The 19243-nt window shown below is 46.9% G+C and overlaps 1 protein-coding gene across 4 annotated transcripts in view; it reads right to left on the reverse strand.

Annotated features, from left to right (window-relative positions):
• The window catches only part of wdr3 (WD repeat domain 3), a 78019-nt gene that overhangs the window by 27016 nt on the left and 31760 nt on the right, over positions 1-19243 (reverse strand). For all 4 annotated transcript variants that reach the window (XM_033033468.1, XM_033033467.1, XM_033033469.1 and 1 more), the window contains 4 exons: positions 15655-15765; positions 8306-8536; positions 6368-6461; positions 1044-1145 (listed from right to left, as the gene is read on the reverse strand). In XM_033033468.1, coding sequence (XP_032889359.1) covers positions 1044-1145; positions 6368-6461; positions 8306-8536; positions 15655-15765 — 538 coding nt within the window. The remainder of the gene's footprint in view (positions 1-1043; positions 1146-6367; positions 6462-8305; positions 8537-15654; positions 15766-19243) is intronic.

Consider the following 19243-nt stretch of genomic DNA (forward strand, 5'->3'; position numbering starts at 1 on the left):
TTGTCATCTACTGCAAGTGACCAAAGAACCCAGCGTACTGGACTCTGGGATGTGCAGAGGGTCAAAGGTCCGCACAGCTGTAACTGTCTCCACCCCACCGTTGCTGGCAGCTATCCTGGGCCTTTCTTCTACTCTGCCAGCTGAGCCCTGGGCATCATGTTACTTGTCTCTGGCCAGCGATGAAGGCTGCTGCTATTTTCACACCAACGGACGTTGGCACGTGGTGGCGAGGGTCTTGGCACACGGCTATTTTCCACAGATGCAATTCATTATTCTTGTAGCTGCTCGCAATTGGGTTCCCCTTCCTAGTCAGTACAATGTATTAAATTATATACATTGGCTTTAACTCTCCTCCGGTGCAAGGTTTAGACATTTCCTGCAAACTCCTATAATGTAAACTTGATTACTTTAGTTGAGAGATCCAGCAAGGAAACAGGCCCATTAGTCTAGTTTTAGTTCCGTTTTAGCTTAGATATACATCAGGACCTTGACTTGTATGTGGGGAATATCGGCTAAGGTATTGATTGAAACATACCGCACGGAAACAGGCCCTTCGGCCCACCGAGCCTGCGCCGACCAGCAATCTCCCCGTACACTAGCACTACCCTGCACACTAGGGACTATGTACAATTAACATAAGCCAATTAACCTACAACCCTTTGGAGTGTGGGAAGAAACCGGAGCACCCGGAGAAAATACATGCGGTTACAGGAAGAACGTACAAACTTTGTACAGACAGTCCCCTTAGTCAGGATTGAACCCGGGTGTCTGGTGCTCTAAAGCAGCAACCCTACCGCTGCACCACCGTGCCACCCTTTTTCTTTAAAATACAACTTTATTTAGATTTCAGATGAGATTTTAATCTCACCTTCCTGTATGTGATCCATATCCCTCCATTCCCTGCTTATACATGTGCCTCTCTATAAGTCTCTTGAGTGCCACCATTGTATCCGTCTCCATCATCACCCCTGGCAATGCATTAAGATGAGAATAATGTTCTGATCTCACTTAGAAATGAACTATACGTATATAGAACACATTACCTGGTCAGGTGCCAGTGAAATAGACCATACTGCTCCTTCGTGGCCATCCAATGTCTCCAACATAAGTCCTGATGCTAAATCAAAGAGTTGCAGCTTTCCAGACTACAGGAAACAAGAAGAAGCACAATAAATGTCAGGACATTTAATCTAAATCAGCTGGATGCCAATAACGAGTTTAACTTATAAAATAATATATTTCATTTGCTGTCTTTTCTTCCATCCACATACATCTGATCTAGATTAGAGTTATAGAGTGTGGAAACAGGCCCTTCAGCCCAATTTACCCACACCGACCAACATATCCCATCTACACTAATCCCACCGGCCCACATCACCAGGGGCACCACACGATGGCTGCCTCGCCAACGGTCTGTCTGTCTTTTCCTTCTTTGTGTTTTTAATTTATCGGAAAATGTATGTTTTAGTTTATCTTTAGTTTTGTATTTGTGGGGGGTGATTGGGGGGGTGGGGGGTGATAGGGGGTGGGGGGGTACTTAGTTGTTTCTTTCCTCGACAGAGATGCGAATTATTCCATGCCGTATCTCCATCGACACTGCGGTCTAACATCGTGGAGTTGGCCGCCTCTTGTTTGGGACTTCTAGAGCTGCAAAACCGCGGAGCCTGCGGGCTTTAGCATCTCGGTGCGGGTGATCCCTTTGCCAGGTGTCGGCCTTTGGTGCTCCAACCTGCGGGAGCTGCGGACTTTAACATCTCGGAGCAAGCGATCCCTTTGCCGGGTGTCGGCCTTTGGTGCTCCAATCCTCGGGAGCTGCGGACTTCAACATCGTTGAAGCTCGTGGTCCCTGGTTAGGGACCGACTTTGGGAACTCCAAGCCGCAGGAGTTTCGACTGCCCCAATGCAGGAACTTAGGCCGTCCCGACATGGGAGCTCGATCGCCGGCTGCAGATGGTTCGACTCCCCCGACCGCAGGAAGAAAGGAGGAAAGAAGATAAGACTTTATAGCCTTCCATCACAATGGGGAACATGGAGGAGCCGCTGTGGTGGAAGTTTATGTCAATCGTTCTGTAGTTGTGTGTCTTTTTTGTTATGACTGTCTGGCAAACCAAATTACTCGTATGTTGCATAATAAATTACGATTATGATTATGATCCCTCTAAACCTGTCCTATACATCTACCTGTCGAAATGTTTCTCAAACTTTGCTATAGTACCTGTTTCAACCACCTCCTCCTCCAGCTCGTTCCATACACTCACCACACTTTGTCTGAAAAAATAAGCCCCCTGGTTCGTATTAAATATTCCCCTTCCCGCCCACACCATCACCTTAAACCTATGTTCTCTAGTCCTCGATTCCCCTACTCTGGGCAGAGACTCTGTGCGTCTACCCGATCTATTCCTCTCATGATTTTGGACACCTCTATAAGATCACCCCACATCTTCCTGCGCTCCAAGGAATAGAGTTCTAGCCTGCTCAACATCTCCCTGTAGCTCAGACCCTCGAGTCCTGAGCAGCCAAAATGTGTAGGAAGGAACTGCAGATGCTGGTTTTATATCAAAGATAGACACAAAATGCTGGTGTCAAAGGCGGCATCTCTGGAGAAAAGGAATAGGTGACGTTTCGGGTCTGAAGAAGGGTCCCAACCTGAAATGTCACCAATCTACGTTCTCCAGAGATGCTGCCTGACCCACTGAGTTACTCCAGCACCTTGTGTCTGTCTTCAGAGCGGCAAGCTTTAATTTTACATTGAATGGCCAAATTATTTCATTCTCAAATGAACAATGAGTTGATCAAGCCTTCACTCACACATACATGTTAATTTGTCTAGTTTATAACCGTTACAAAGTGATTTGGAATGCCGAGTTTCTAAAGAATTTAGAGGAATCATTAAAGGTCAGATTGGAATCAAACGATAAACTCATGACCAAAACTGCCGACGTTTATCAGAATTGTTTTAATTGGTTTTTCAACTTGGATGAAACTTAAGGGGTGAACGGCAACATTTCTGCTCACAACCCTTTCTTCTCTTAATTTTGTGACGATTTTCAATACATTTGTCCTTGTTTGCTTCCAAATCACCCAGAAATGGCATGGCAGGGGGAGCCTGGTCTTCATTCTTCTCCGGCAGTCGCCACCTTGTTGCAGAGGAGATGCTTGCGTCCGCCAAAGATCCTCTGGCCTAAACCGTCTGGAGCTGTGCTCCTGGCAGGGCAGCTCGAGGTCCCTGACAAAGCACAGCCCAAGAAGCCGACCTCCATGGTGGAACAGGCAGAGGATGGTGGAATATTGTGTGCAGTTTTGGTCCCATAATTTGAGGAAGGACATTCTTGCTATTGAGGGAGTGCAGCGTAGGTTTACAAGGTTAATTCCCGGGATGGTGGGACTGTCATATGCTGAGAGAATGGAGCGGTTGGGCTTGTACACTCTGGAGTTTAGAAGGATGAGAGGTATCTCATTGAAACGTATAAGATTGTTAACCATATAACCATATAACAATTACAACACGGAAACAGGCCATCTCGGCCCTACAAGTCCGTGCCGAACAACTTTTTTCCCTTAGTCCCACCTGCCTGCACTCATACCATAACCCTCCATTCCCTTCTCATCCATATGCCTATCCAATTTATTTTTAAATGATACCAACGAACCTGCCGCCACCACTTCCACTGGAAGCTCATTCCACACCGCTACCACTCTCTGAGTAAAGATGTTAAGGGCTTGGACACGCTAGAGGCAGGAAACATGTTCCCGATGTTGGGGGAGTCCAGAACCAGGGGCCACAGTTTAAGAATAAGGAGTAAGCCATTTAGAACGGAGACGAGGAAACACTTTTTCTCACAGAGAGTGGTGAGTCTGTGGAATTCTCTGCCTCAGAGGGCGGTGGAGGCAGGTTCTCTGGATGCTTTCAAGGGAGAGCTAGATAGGGCTCTTAAAAATAGTGGAGTCAGGGGATATGGGGAGAAGGCAGGAACGGGGTACTGATTGGGGATGATCAGCCATGATCACATTGAATGGTGGTGCTGGTTCGATGGGCCGAATGGCCTACTCCTGCACCTATTGTCTATTGTCTATTGAAGGTGGAAGAAAGCTGCAGCAGGGAGAGACTCCCGACTGTACCGGAGCCCATGCCGTTGGTCCCCACGGGGTCTGTCAAGGTCCGTGCACCAGTCTTCCCACGTTAGAAGATGTCACGCCCATCTGGAGGAATCGACGGAAAGTACACACCAGGAGGACAAGCAGACTCGACTCTGACTGATCGCCATTGTATTCAATGTTAAGAACCTTAACCAATGTTAAGATGTAATAGGAACCTGAGGGACAACCTTTTCACATTGAGGGTGGTGGTTATATGGAACGAGCTGCCAGAGGAGGTAGTTGAGGCAGGTACTATAACAGCATTTAAAATACATTTACACAGGTACATGGATAAGAAAGGTTTAGAGGAAATATGGGCCAAACACAGGGCAGGTGGGACTAGTGCAGATGGGGCATGCTGGTTGCTGTGAGCAAGTTGGGCTGAAAGGCATGTTTCCACACTGTATGACTCTATGACTGACTATCAGATAAGGTCAAACCAGCAGTATGAACATTGACCTATCCAATTTCAGGTAGTCCTTGCTTTCTCCCTCCTTCCCCTCCCATTCCCAGCTCTCCCACAGCCTACTGTCTCCGCCTCTTCCTTTCTTCTTCCCCCACCTCCACATTAGTCTGAAGAAGGGTCTCAACCCGAAACATCACCTATTCCTTCGCTCCATAGATGCTGCCTCACCCACTGAGTTTCTCCAGCACTTTTGTCTACCAGATAACCAGATTCCTTTCCAAAACAAACCTGGATAGAGTGGGTGGAGAGGATGTTTCCACTAGTAGGAGAGTCAGGACCAGAGGTCACAGCCTCAGAATAAAAGGATGTACCTTTAGAAAGGTGAGGGAAGGAATTTCTTTAGTCAGAAAGTGGTGAATCTGTGGAATTCATTGCCACAGACGGCTGGAGGCCAAGTTGATGGACAGTTTTAAGGCCGAGTGACAGATTTTTAATTAGTACAGGTGTCAGGGGAGAAGAATGGGGCTGCGAAGGAATGATAGATCAGCCATGATTAAATGGCAGAGTAAACTTGATGGGCTGAATGGCCTTATTCTGTTCCTAGAACATATGATCATGAACAATAATGATGTGTGCCAAAGATCAGGTGTTGGAAATGTCAAAACTATCAATTAAAAGTTGATAATGCAGAGAGAGAAAACTTTGTTTTGAGTAACAAATGTCCACGTCATTGTCATTTGAGTTGTTCTCCATGTGATTACGTGCGTTTCTTTCACAACCGTGATTGCTAGCGTTTCCTCCCACATTCCAAAGACGTGCGGGTTTGAAGCCTGTGTAAAACTGCCCCTAGTTTGTAGGGAATGGATGTGAAAGTGGGATACCATAGAACTGGTGTGACATAGTGTGATCGATGGTCGCATGGACTCAGTGGGCTGAAGAGCCGTGTTACCATGATGCATCTTTCAATAGGCCCTGTATCCACACTGGTCACATGAATGGACATTGTTGGCACATTATGAATGTTGCTGTGTAGTTTATTTGCAATAAGACAATGCAAGAATTCTGCTGATGTTGCTCTTTCAAAGTTGAGTGTACACCTAGACTCGTAGAGTTATACAGCACTGAAACAGGCCCTTCGGCCCATCTTGTCCTTGCCCACCTGAGCTAGTCCTTTGCTGATGCTCCCCTGGTTTAAGGTCCTGCTCTATCACTAAACTAAATTAAACTAATCCAAAACCAAAGTAAAACTACACTAAAACTAAACTAACGACCCTCCTGGTGACTCAAAAAGCCAGATCAAGATGCTTTTGGGACTTCTTCACCACGCGTGTAGAGATATTCTGCTGCTGAGTGCATTGTTATATAATAAACTTTCAAAATAGCCAAGAAAGTTTGTTTTCAATTTACTCTGATGCACCACAAGAGGAATCGCAATACCACAGGATTTATTTAGATTTCAAATGAATTTAGATACGATATAATATAATGATATCCTGTAATACTTTAGTTTAGAGATACAGCATGGAAACATGACCTTGGGTCCACTGAGCCCGCACCCACCAGCGATCCCCGCACATTAACACGACCTTGCACACTAGGGACAATTTTACATTTACACCAAGCTAATTAACCAAAAACCTGCTCGTCTTTGGAGTGTAAGAGGAAATTGGGGATCTCGGAGAAAACCCAGGCAGGTCACGGGGAGAATGTACAAACTCCATATAGACAGCACCCGTAGCCAGAATCGATTCTGGGTCTCTGGTGCTGTGAGCACTGCTTTATTGACATGAACAAACAATGAATTGTAATAAATCTGTATCTTACCTTGGTCCCCAAAATAATCTGCCTGTCCCCAGGGACAAACAGAGAGCAGAGCGAGTACTGACATGCCATGGTCCTGATACACTGCAGGCTGGACCTGAGGATTGGGAAAGCATGAAGTGACTATCAAGGACCAGGACACGTGTTCTACGTCTAATGTTTACAACTTCAAGCATGCATTTGGAGAACGTGTTGTGCTGCATTCTGTATACATCATTAGTTTACCAACACCGACCAACGTATATGGAGAATGGAGTTGCAAGGAACTGCAGATGCTGCAATCTTGAGGAAAAGACAAAGTACTGGAGGAATTCAGCGAGCCAGCATCTGTGGAGGGGATGGACAAGTGACATTTTGGGTCGGGAGCCTTCTGATGGAATATGGGGGAGAAAGATGAAAAAGAGAGATGGGGGTGGGACAAAGCCTGGCAAGTGAGAGGTGGATACAGGTGAGGGGAGGGAGGGGAGGGATTGGCAGATGGGTGGAGTAAGTGACAAAGACTGGAGATGAAAAGGAGACTAAAGGGTGTTCGAAAAGGGGCGAAGAGGGAGTGAAATGTAAAGCTGGAGGGAGGGGTACTGGTGGAAGGGATGGGGTAAACGAGGAAAATAAGACTGGGATGGGAGATGAATGTACACAGGAGAGGATGTTGGCAGATAATGGTTGTATACTTGTTCAATCATGAATTTAATTAATATGTGTGCGTGTCATGTCGGAGTATATACACATGCATGATCCAAGTACAATAAATTGGAATATTTTAAAATTAAAAATGTGGATTCGATTAAACATAATAGCATTTTTGATTGGACACAAACCATCTACCAACCCAACTTGCCACTCAAGTACATCCAGATGGTGACACAAGGAACTGCAGATGCTGGAATCCTGAGGAAAAGACAACATGTTGGAGGAACTCAGTGAGTCAGCCAACATCTGTGTAGGGAAGGAGAGGTGACATTTCAGGTCAGACCAAGCCTGTCCATTCACTGCACAGATTCTGTCTGACCTGCTGAGTTTCTCCAGCACTTTGTGTTTTGCTCTTGAATTATACCAGCCTAGCTCCATTTGAAGCCACGTTCCAGAGATGAATGAGTAAAGGGCCTGTCCCACTTAAGTGTCCTTGGCACGCAAATTACGGGACCTCGTCGTCATGTTGAGGCGCACGGGCATCGTATGGCCACGTGGGGCCGGTCCCACTTAGAAGCGTGGAGGGGTATGTAGTTGTGCACGACATCGCGCGGGGCTCCGCAATTTTGTAGCGAACGAAGTCTTCGCGCGCCAACGGCCTGTCGCGTAACTGACGGCCAAAGTGGGACAGGCCCAAGACCCTGGTGCGACGCAACGTCTCACCTCCAACAGCAGCAGAAGCAGGCAAACGATCGCCGAGCTTAGCCTGGGGCTCACGGCCGTTGCGGTCCGGATCCGCCCCCACTTCTACTCCCAGAGCGGGGCCAAGAAAATTTAAGATAGACACAAAATACAGGAGTAACTCAGCGGGACCGGCAGCATCTATGGAGAGAAGCAATGGGTGACGTTTCGGGTCAAGACCCTTCTTTTCAGACTGAAGAAGAGTCTCGACACGAAACATCCCCCATTGCTTCTCTCCAGAGATGATGCCGGTCCTGCTGAGTTACTCCAGCTTTGTGTCCATCTTCAAATGACGTCACTCGCTCCAGACGGCTGTAAGCGGTCGCATGTAATCGCGCCCGACCTTCGCGGGACCATCGCAGCTCAACGCGACCAAGAGGTCGCGTAATTAGCGTGCCAAGGACACGTAAGTGGGACAGGCCGTTAAAGGATCACAAAGCTTTCCTCTTGAACTGGCTAGTAGCTTTTTTCCCGATTTTCCAACTTTCTCTGATGATGTCAATTGTAGACAGACAAGCTTTGGCTCAGAAGCCGGGAAAAAGTATGTGACAGAAAATAAATGCTACCGACCTGTTCCATACTTTGACCGTCTCAGCTGAGGCAGAAAGTACTGCGATGTTGTCAGAGCTGAAGGCCAGGGTTCTTGTATCGGTCCGGTGGCCAGCAATGGTTATTCTGGCAAAGTTTGTGTACTCTGGTGTAATTCCTGTGGAGTTCAGGTTGAACGCTTCAACTGTGTTGTTCTGCAACAGTGCCACAATCTTCACCTCCCCGTTTGGCAATGAAAGAAAACTGACCGATCTACAAGAAAAAAACAAGTCAGGATCAAAGTAAAATTCATAGGGCCCAGCGGTAGAGATGTTGCCTTGCAGCGCCAGACACCGGGCTTCTATCCTGACTACAGGCGCTGTCTCTACGATTTTCCTGTGGCCGCATGGGTGTTTTCCGGGTGCTCCGGTTCCTCCCACATTCCAACGACATGCAGGTTTGTGGGTTTAATTGGCGACTGTAAATTGCCCCAAATGTGTAGGGTAGAACAAGTTAATGGATGATCGCTGGTCGGCGTGGACTCACTGACTCCACAGACCAGCCAATCCACCCCCCTCGCCTGTATCCACCTATCACTTGCTAAGCCGTGTCCCGCCTCCACCTCTTTTCTAAACCATAAGACCAGTAAGATATAGGAGCAGGAATAGGCCAATGGGCCATCCAGTCTACTGCCCCATTCAATCATGGCTGATTTATCTTTCCCTCTCAACCCCATTCTCCTGCCTTCTTCCCATGACCTTCGACATCCTTACTAATCAAGAATCTATCAATCTCCGCCGTAAAAATATCAATTGACGGCATCCATTGGAGGAGGAGCCATCTTGGTGAACGGCTGCTAGCAGCAGCCGTCCGTCTTAAATTCGTTTTTTTTTAGTTTTTAGTGAGTCCTGTTTTTTTGTTTGTAGGGGATATGGTCTTTTAATGTGGGGGGGTAGGTGTTACTTTATTTATAGGTCCCTACCTGGTCGGTGTGGCAGCCTTTTTTCCGGGCTGCCCGTCGACCCGTCGGCGTGGCCTACCAGCGGGCTTGGAGGGCCTTTTCTTGGCGGGAACCACCCAGCACCTCGGCCTGCGTGGCGGCACTGCATTGGAGCGCTGGAGCGCTGGAGCGGAGCGGGCGATGCCTTGCCTGGGTCGCCGCGCTGGAGCTCTGGCGAGCTGGACCGCCGTGAGCAACATCTCCGGGCTGCGGGTTTGCGGAGCGGAGAGGCGGCGTGCGTAGAGGCGGCAAGGCGGCAGTGAGGAGAGCGGTCGCCGACTTTTTCATCTGGAGCCTGGGTGCTCCAAACCGGCGCGGCCTTGTCGGCTTCGGCAGCCGCGGGCTCCAACCAAGAAGCGGCCGTTCCAAGTGGCCCAGCCGCCGAAAGGACTCTCCCGACGCCGGGGCAAGACCACCCGGTGAGAACGGCCAGGGACATCGGGCCTCCGTAGAGGCAATTGCGGTGGCCCCAATAGGCCTGACTTTGGGGTGAACAAGGGGTGGGGACTGGACATTGTGCCTTCCTCCACAGTGCTATCCACTGTGGGGGGATGATTTTTTTTGTCTAACTGTAGTCTTGTAGGTCTGTGTCCAAGATGGCTGCCGTGAAGGGAGAGTGGACGCTGGCACGAATTGGTTGCCGCTGCTCTCTCTTCACACTGTGTTTTTGATTTTCTGTTTTTGGATTGAATTCTGTTTTTAATTTGTGTCATTGTGATGTCTTTAATTACTTGTTTTACTCCGATTATATGTTTTTATTCCGATTACTATGTAAGGTGTCCTTGAGATTTTGTATGAAAGGCGCCCATTAAATATAAAATTTATTATTATTATTATCCACAGCAGTCTGTGGCTGAATTCCACAGACTCACCACCCTCTGGCTAAAGAAATTCCTCCTCATCTCCTTTCTAAAGATACATCCTATTACTCTGAGGCTGTGGCCTCTAGATTGTCCCACTATTAGAAACAGCCTCTCCACATCTATCTATATTACTAAAACTCTGATCTTGACCGCTTTTGGCCCACTGTGCTGCAATTGCCGACAGAACGCCGCCACCTATGGCCGTCATTTTTGGCCACCTCGCCTTACGGGTGCGTAGGATTTTTCCCATCGATGACAAATCAAAAAGATATTAATGTTTTTTTTAAATTCACCATTCCCTCTGCTGCCCCTGCTGGAGGGAGGGGGAGGGACTATAAAACCAGGAAGTGGTGTGCCTCACTCAGTCTCTGCAAGATGGATGAAGCCAAGGGTCACGTCTCTCTGAGCTCTGAATAACACTGAATAAATGTCTACACAACTGTGAGTCCTCTTAATGTGGTTTGAAAATGAAAATATGGTTTGTTTGAAGTAAAAAGGCACTGCCTGCAAATGGTTGTTTGGGTGTTTTGGCTTAAAGTTGAAAGGCACTACTTACTGCAAATGGTGACTTGGGAGCTTTGGTTTGAAGTTGAAAGGCACTACTTACTGCAAATGGTGGCTTGGGAGCTTTGGCTTGAAGTTGAAAGACACTACCTACTGCAAATGGTGGCTTGGGTGCTTTGGCTTGAAGTTGAAAGGCACTACTTATTGTAAATGGTGGCTTGGGAGCTTTGGCTTGAAGTTGAAAGGCACTACTTACTTCAAATGGTGGCTTGGGTGATTTGGCTTGAGTTGAAAGGCACTACTTACTGCAAATGGTGGCTTGGGTGCTTTGGCTTGAAGTTGAAAGGCACTATTTACTGCAAATGGTGGCTTGGGTGCTTTGGCTTGAAGTTGAAAGGCACTACTTACTGCAAATGGTGGCTTGGGTGCTTTGGCTTGAAGTTGAAAGGCACTACTTACTGCAAATGGTGTTTTGGATGCTTTGGCTTGAAGTTGAAAGGCACTACTTACTGCAAATGGTGGCTTGGGTGCTTTGGCTTGAAGTTGAAAGGCACTACTTACTGCAAATGGTGGCTTGGGAGCGTTGGCTTGAAGTTGAAAGACACTACCTACTGCAAATGGTGGCTTGGGTGCTTTGGCTTGAAGTTGAAAGGCACTACTTATTGTAAATGGTGGCTTGGGAGCTTTGGCTTGAAGTTGAAAGGCACTACTTACTTCAAATGGTGGCTTGGGTGCTTTGGCTTGAAGTTGAAAGGCACTAATTACTGCAAATGGTGGCTTGGGTGCTTTGGCTTGAAGTTGAAAGGCACTACTTACTTCAAATGGTGGCTTGGGTGATTTGGCTTGAAGTTGAAAGGCACTAATTACTGCAAATGGTGGCTTGGGTGCTTTGGCTTGAAGTTGAAAGGCACTATTTACTGCAAATGGTGGCTTGGGTGCTTTGGCTTGAAGTTGAAAGGCACTACTTACTGCAAATGGTGGCTTGGGAGCTTTGGCTTGAAGTTGAAAGGCACTACTTACTGCAAATGGTGGCTTGGGAGCGTTGGCTTGAAGTTGAAAGACACTACCTACTGCAAATGGTGGCTTGGGTGCTTTGGCTTGAAGTTGAAAGGCACTACTTACTGCAAATGGTGTTTTGGATGCTTTGGCTTGAAGTTGAAAGGCACTACTTACTGCAAATGGTGGCTTGGGTGCTTTGGCTTGAAGTTGAAAGGCACTACTTACTGCATATGGTGGCTTGGGAGCGTTGGCTTGAAGTTGAAAGACACTACCTACTGCAAATGGTGGCTTGGGTGCTTTGGCTTGAAGTTGAAAGGCACTACTTATTGTAAATGGTGGCTTGGGAGCTTTGGCTTGAAGTTGAAAGGCACTACTTACTTCAAATGGTGGCTTGGGTGATTTGGCTTGAAGTTGAAAGGCACTAATTACTGCAAATGGTGGCTTGGGTGCTTTGGCTTGAAGTTGAAAGGCACTACTTACTTCAAATGGTGGCTTGGGTGATTTGGCTTGAAGTTGAAAGGCACTAATTACTGCAAATGGTGGCTTGGGTGCTTTGGCTTGAAGTTGAAAGGCACTACTTACTGCAAATGGTGGCTTGGGTGCTTTGGCTTGAAGTTGAAAGGCACTATTTACTGCAAATGGTGGCTTGGGTGCTTTGGCTTGAAGTTGAAAGGCACTACTTACTGCAAATGGTGTTTTGGATGCTTTGGCTTGAAGTTGAAAGGCACTACTTACTGCAAATGGTGGCTTGGGTGCTTTGGCTTGAAGTTGAAAGGCACTACTTACTGCAAATGGTAGCTTGGGTGCTTTGGCTTGAAGTTGAAAGGCACCACTTACTGCAAATGGTGGCTTGGGTGCCTTGGCTTGAAGTTAAAAGGCACTACTTACTGCAAATGCACTTACTTCCTGTATATTGATTTTAGTTAAAACGCTACCACTTACGGCTGTGAATTTTGGCCATCTTACTCAGTCCCACTCCGCTGAGCAGGTGCAGAGAATTCTTCCCATCAATGAAAAATAAGTGTTATTAGTGTTTAAAAAATGTTGAGAATCTCTCTCCTGTCAATCACGCCATGAAAGCCACACCTTTTTCCGGTGGGAGGTGGAGGGGTTATAAAACCCGGAAGTGTGGGTGTGGCTCAGTCTCTGCATGATGGGGGAGGGAGAGGTCATGACTCTGTCTGAGCTGTGAATCAACTGAACACACTGAATGTCTACTGAACTGTGAGTTTGGTGTTTTGTCTGGTTTTATGGTGGTTTCACCCTGCATGAAATGGTATGAAGCTGCATTTGAATTTGGTGGCCTTGGACCCTGCTTGAAGTGGAATGAAACTGCACTTGAATTTGGCGGCCTTGCATCCTGCTTGAAGTGGTATGAAACTGCACTGAATTTGGTGGCCTTGCACCCTGCTGAAAGTGGTATGAAACTGCACTTGAATTTGGTGGCCTTGGATCCAGCTTGAAGTGGTATGAAACTGCACTTGAATTCGGTGGCCTTGCACCCTGCTTGAAGTGGTAGGAAACTGCACTTGAATTTGGTGGCCTTGCACCCTGCTTGAAATGGTAGGAACATGGATTTGAATTTGGTGGCCTTGCACCCTGCTTGAAATGGAATTTCAAGGAATAGTCATGAGTCAACTGCCAGCCCACCAGCCGTGAGTGAGCTGCCAGCAGATCAGGCTTGAGGGACTGAGCTGCCACCCCAAGAACACATACCAGCACTCCAGAAAGCACCCCCACTGGCCACCAATATTGGAATTGGTGGAGAGGTGGAATATTGTGTCGGGGACCAGCCCTCCCGTGTGAACATGGGACCCAACGGGTCCCACTTAGTCTAGTATATTTATAAAACTCTCATCTTGTCCTCTTCCGGTTTGCATTGTTTCTACATTTGGGCAAAAACGGTGCCCAATAGCGCTACGATTTTCGCAACCTTACTCGCCATTCTCATGTGCGGCAAGTGCAACAAGTTTTCTTCCGATCGGTGGAATAGTACAAAAGTAATGATGGTTTAAAAATCGTAAAAAACGCCCCTCCCAGCACCCGCTGTCAACCACCGTGGCGAGGAGAATAAAGCTGAAGGAGCGGAGTGAGCAGAGTGTGTTGAGCGAGTGCGGGGAGAGAGCAGCGTGCGGGGAGTGGGCAGAGTATGGAGAGAGCAGCGTGCGGGGAGTGGGCAGCGTGTGGGCTGCTTCTGCGGCGACCAGCTCGAAGATCCTGGAGCCGCAGAGTGAGGCCGAAAGCTGAGGGTGTGGGGTGCAGTCTGCAGCGACTACAGCCACCACCACCCCCCCCCCCCCCCCTGCCCACACACCCCTCTCCCTCCCCCACCCCATGGGGAGAAAGCAGGAGAATGGGGTTGAGAGTGAAAAGTCGATTAGCCAAGATCGAATGGCAGACCCAGACTTGATGGGCCGAATGGCTTAATTCTGATCCTATATTTTATGGTCTCAAGACCAACTCTTATCTGTTTGCACATAATTCATATCTTTCTATTTCATTCATATGCATGTTCTCATCCAAAAATCTCTTAAAACCCCACTATCGTGTCTGCCTCCACCACCACTCCCAGCAGCACGTTCCGGGCACCCACCACCCTCTGTGAAAAAAAACCTGCCCAACATATTTCTTTTTGTATCCCCTCTCACCATAAAGCTACACTCTCTAGTGTTTGATTTTCTCATCCTGGAGAAAGAATCTAACTGTCTACCGTTTCTATGCCTCTCATCATTTTATATGCTTCTATCAGATCTCCCCGCAACCTCCAACGCTCCAGAGAAAACAATCCCAGTCTGTTCAACCTCTCCCTGTAGCTGAAACCCCCGAATCCCGGCAGCGTTCTGGTAAACCTCCACATGCAGCCTAACAAAGTCCTATAAAGCTGCATCACGACTCCATGACTCTTGGCCTCAATACCTCCACCTATGCAACCAAGCATACCATATGCCTTCTTTGCCAGTTTTCTATATAGTCAGAACTTTTTAGCAGGATAAGCCCTTAGCTACATTGTACTGCTGTAAAGTGTAATCCATAAGTCTCACTTGGCTAAGTATGAAGAAATACAGAGTGCTGGGGTAACTTAGCGGGTCAGGCAGCATCTGTGGGGAACATAGATAGGTCTTGTACTTGACATTGTTTTCACCATTGTACACTCTGTGAACTCGATGTGAACTGGAGAACATGGATATGTGACATTTCAAGTCGGGACCCTTCTTCAGTATAAATCCCTGCACAGTTATGTTTCACTCTTCAAAGCTTCCATTCAGAGGAAAAACACATGGTCATTTTAATTGTATCCATAGAGCACTATAATTACTGCTTTCTTTCTAAACGTTAGAGCAATGATACAACAGCTAGAACTCAAACTTTGGGTTAAAAAAGGTTAATTTCTGAAGATTTGATCATTTTTATTACTGACGAGAGACCCATGATTAATATTTTAATCAATGATCAAATACCTCCATGACTCTCAAACATTATTCACAGAAGCAGTAGAGAAATGTAGCAAGGAAGCAGGCCCTTCAGCCCATCGAGTCCATGCTGACCATCAATCACCAATTCTACATTCATTCCATTGTTCATTCTCCCCACATTCTCACCAAACCATTCTGATTAGTACAGGGGTCAGGGGTTATGGGGAGAAGGCAGGAGAATGAGGTTGAGAGGGAAAGATAGATCAGCCATGATTGAATGGTGGAGTAGACTTGATGGGCCGAATGGCCTAATTCTGCTCCTATCACTCATGAAGATCCCACCACTCACCTGTACACTGAAGGTGTATCATTTAGTTGCTAATCAACCTATTAACTCCATACTATTTTTGGGTCGTGGGAGAAAATTGGAGCACCCGGAGGAAACTTAACACAGTCACCGGGGGAACGTGAAAACCCCACACAGACAGCAACCAGTGGGAGGACAAACCGGGGACTGGCGCCGTGAGGCAGCGGTTCAACCAGCCGCACCGCCCAAAATTACATGACAAGTTTATTTTTTTTTGGTCAGTTATATAACTCAACCGTCCGTACCTGATCTTAGCTGAGGCTTTAATTTTTATTAACACCTCAATCTCATCCTTTAGGGTTTGTTCCACAGTCGATTCCAAGTCAGTGACATCTTCGCCAGATTCCGCTCTTTTCCTACGGAAAAATTGACAAAAGAGTCCGTTTAAATATATGAAGATACAAAATATATGAAGACACAAAATGCTGGAGTAACTCAGCAGGAGTTACTTCCTCAGATTGAGGAAGGGTCTCGATCCGAAACATCACCCATTCCTTCACTCCAGAGATGCAGCCTGTCCCGCTGAGTTACTCCAGCATTTTGTGTCTACCCTTGAGTTAAACCAGCATCTGCAGTTCTTTCCTATGCAGTAAAATAAGTTAATTTAATGTACAATGTTTTTTTATTTACTCCAGTCATTATTATAGTCATAAGAACTGCATGGTGGATTTTGAAAATGGCACCTCTTACATGCGGGCTCAGTAGATTATTTCTATACACTTGCTAATCAACGTTCAGGGATATGGCGATACTCAACTGGAAAAATAATTTCACTGTGTTAGCACTTCACATGTGACCATAAAAACACTATTGATCCAAAACCGGTGAAATTTCATGTTCATAAGTGATAGGAGAAGAATTAGGCCATTCGGCCCATCAAGTCTATTCCTCCATTCGATCATGGATGATCTATCTCTCCCTCTCATCCCCATTCTCCTGCCTTCTTACCATAACCCTGACACTCGTACTAATCAAGAACCTATCTATCTCTGCCTTAAAAATTTCCATTGACTTGGCCTCCACAGCCCTTTGTGGCAGAAAATTACACAGATTCCACTGACTAAAGAAATTCCTCCTCATCTCCTTCCTAAAGGAACGTCACATAATTCTGAGGCTATGACCTCTGGTCCGAGACTTTCCCACTAGTGGAAACATCCTCTCCACATCCACTCTATTCAGGCCTTTCACTTCTCGGTAATTTGTCAGTCCATTCCTTCCACACATGCTACTTGACTCACTGAGTTACTCCTGTAGTTTGAGTTCTGTGCAAGACTCCAGCATCTGACATTAACTCCAGCATCTGACGTTAACTGATGTAAGTGGTAGTAACTAAAACAACTTGGCTTTAGATCTACAACAACCAAGTGCTGGAGGAACTCGATGGGTCAGACTAACGAAGAGTCCAAACCCAAAATGTCACCTATCTATGTTCTCCAGATATGTTGTGTGACCCACTGAGTTACTAAAGTACTTTGTATCATTTTGTGTATAAACCAGCATCTGCAGTTATTTGTTTCTACTCCTTTAGACTGCCCCTCTCACCTTAAAGCTATGCCTTCACGTCTTGGAAAACGATTAAATGTACAACGACCTCAGTGAGATTTGAGTCATGGTAACATTTTCCTGGAATAGGTCCACCACCTATTTTCTGGCACCCTTGGTTCCAGAGCCTTGCCGTATTATCCATTTTGCTGGCTCAACAGAGGTCACTGCCTCGGTAAAGGGCCTGTCCCACTGTACGAGGTCATTCAAGAGTTCTCCCGAGTTTTCCCCTGATATGAACTCGGAGAATGTCCGTAGCGTAGGTGTCCGTGGATGTCTCGCAGCGGCTCGTACAAGTAACAGAAATCCGGTAAACTCGTGACGTTTTTTCAACACCGTGAAAAATGCCCACGAGTAAAAAAATACTTGTGATGAAAAAAATTGTTGCTTTTTACTTTTTGCTACAAGACATCTACAAACTCCTACGGACCCGCTGCGTACATACTCTGAGTTCGAATCGGGGAAACCTCGGGAGAAGTCTGGAATTAACTCGTACAGTGGGACAGGCCCTTAAGACTGAGATACCGGCCTCGGGAAGACCACAAAGTCGGCTGCGGAAGTTGGCTATGGGAATGGATCTGCCAGCTCGAGCCAAGCCGCAGTTCCAGAGCCCCGGCCACAGAAAGCAAATTACACCCGCCGATCGGTCGCGGAAGTTCCGATGAGGTAGAGATCAGCCGCCTCACCCAGGCTAGCACCACATTTTCGGGGGGACTTCCGGTGGGGGATGGGGTGGGATTTTTCTGCATCACAGAGGAGCCTGGAGCACCAGCTTCCAGATCATTGGTGGTGGAACTATATAATTTCAATGGTGTGTACAATTTAAAGAAAGAAATGGAAAGAAAACATAGGGGCACTAAATATCGATCAGCAGATAAATATAGTAGGTTATTTGTGTGCCGTCAAAGGTATTTGTTTCTTTGGTACAGCTCTGTAACAGGCCCTTTGGCCCACTGTGTCTGTGCTGACCAGCGATCCCCGTATACTAATGTTATCCTGCACACTTGTGGCAATTTACAATGTTTACCAAAGCCAATTGACCGATAAACCTGTACATAGAAACGTAGAAAATAGGCGCAGGAGTAGACTATTTAGCCCTTCAAGCCAGCACCGCCATTCAATATGATCATGGCTGATCATCCACAATCAGTACCCCGTTCCTGCCATTCCCCATATCATAGAAACATAGAAACATAGAAATTAGGTGCAGGAGTAGGCCATTCGGCCCTTCGAGCCTGCACCGCCATTCAATATGATCATGGCTGATCATCCAACTCAGTATCCCGTACCTGCCTTCTCTCCATACCCTCTGATCCCCTTAGCCACAAGGGCCACATCTAACTCCCTCTTAAATATAGCCAATGAACTGGCCTCAACTACCTTCTGTGGCAGAGAGTTCCAGAGATTCACCACTCTCTGTGTGAAAAAAAGTTCTTCTCATCTCGGTTTTAAAGGATTTCCCCCTTATCCTTAAGCTGTGACCCCTTGTCCTGGACTTCCCCAACATCGGGAGCAATCTTCCTGCATCTAGCCTGTCCAACCCCTTAAGAATTTTATAAGTTTCTATAAGATCCCCTCTCAATCTCCTAAATTCTAGAGAGTATAAACCAAGTCTATCCAGTCTTTCTTCATAAGACAGTCCTGACATCCCAGGAATCAGTCTGGTGAACCTTCTCTGCACTCCCTCTATGGCAATAATGTCCTTCCTCAGATTTGGAGACCAAAACTGTACGCAATACTCCGGGTGTGGTCTCACCAGGGCCCTGTACAACTGCAGAAGGACCTCTGCTCCTATTTTCAAATCCTCTCGCTACGAAGGCCAACATGCCATTAGCTTTCTTCACTGCCTGCTGTACCTACATGCTTACTTTCAGTGACCGATGTACAATCACACCCAGGTCTCATTGCACTTCTCCTTTTCCTAATCTGACAACTTTCAGATAATAATCTGCCTTCTTGTTCTTGCCACCAAAGTGGATAACATCACATTTATCCACATTATACTGCATCTGCCATGCATCTGCCCACTCACCCAACCTGTCCAAGTCACCCTGCAGCCTCCTAGCATCCTCCTCGCAGCTCACACTGCCACCCAGCTTTGTGTCATCCGCAACCTGGAGATGTTACTTTTAATTCCTTCGTCTAAATCGTTTATATTGTAAATAGCTGCGGTCCCAGCACTGAGCCTTGCGGTACCCCACTAGTCACTGCCCGCCATTCTGAAAAGGACCCGTTAATTCCTACTCTTTGCTTCCTGTCTGCCAACCAGTTCTCTATCCATGTCAATACCCT

The sequence above is a fragment of the Amblyraja radiata genome, chromosome 14, assembly GCF_010909765.2.
Source record: "Amblyraja radiata isolate CabotCenter1 chromosome 14, sAmbRad1.1.pri, whole genome shotgun sequence".
Classification (NCBI taxonomy): domain Eukaryota; kingdom Metazoa; phylum Chordata; class Chondrichthyes; order Rajiformes; family Rajidae; genus Amblyraja; species Amblyraja radiata.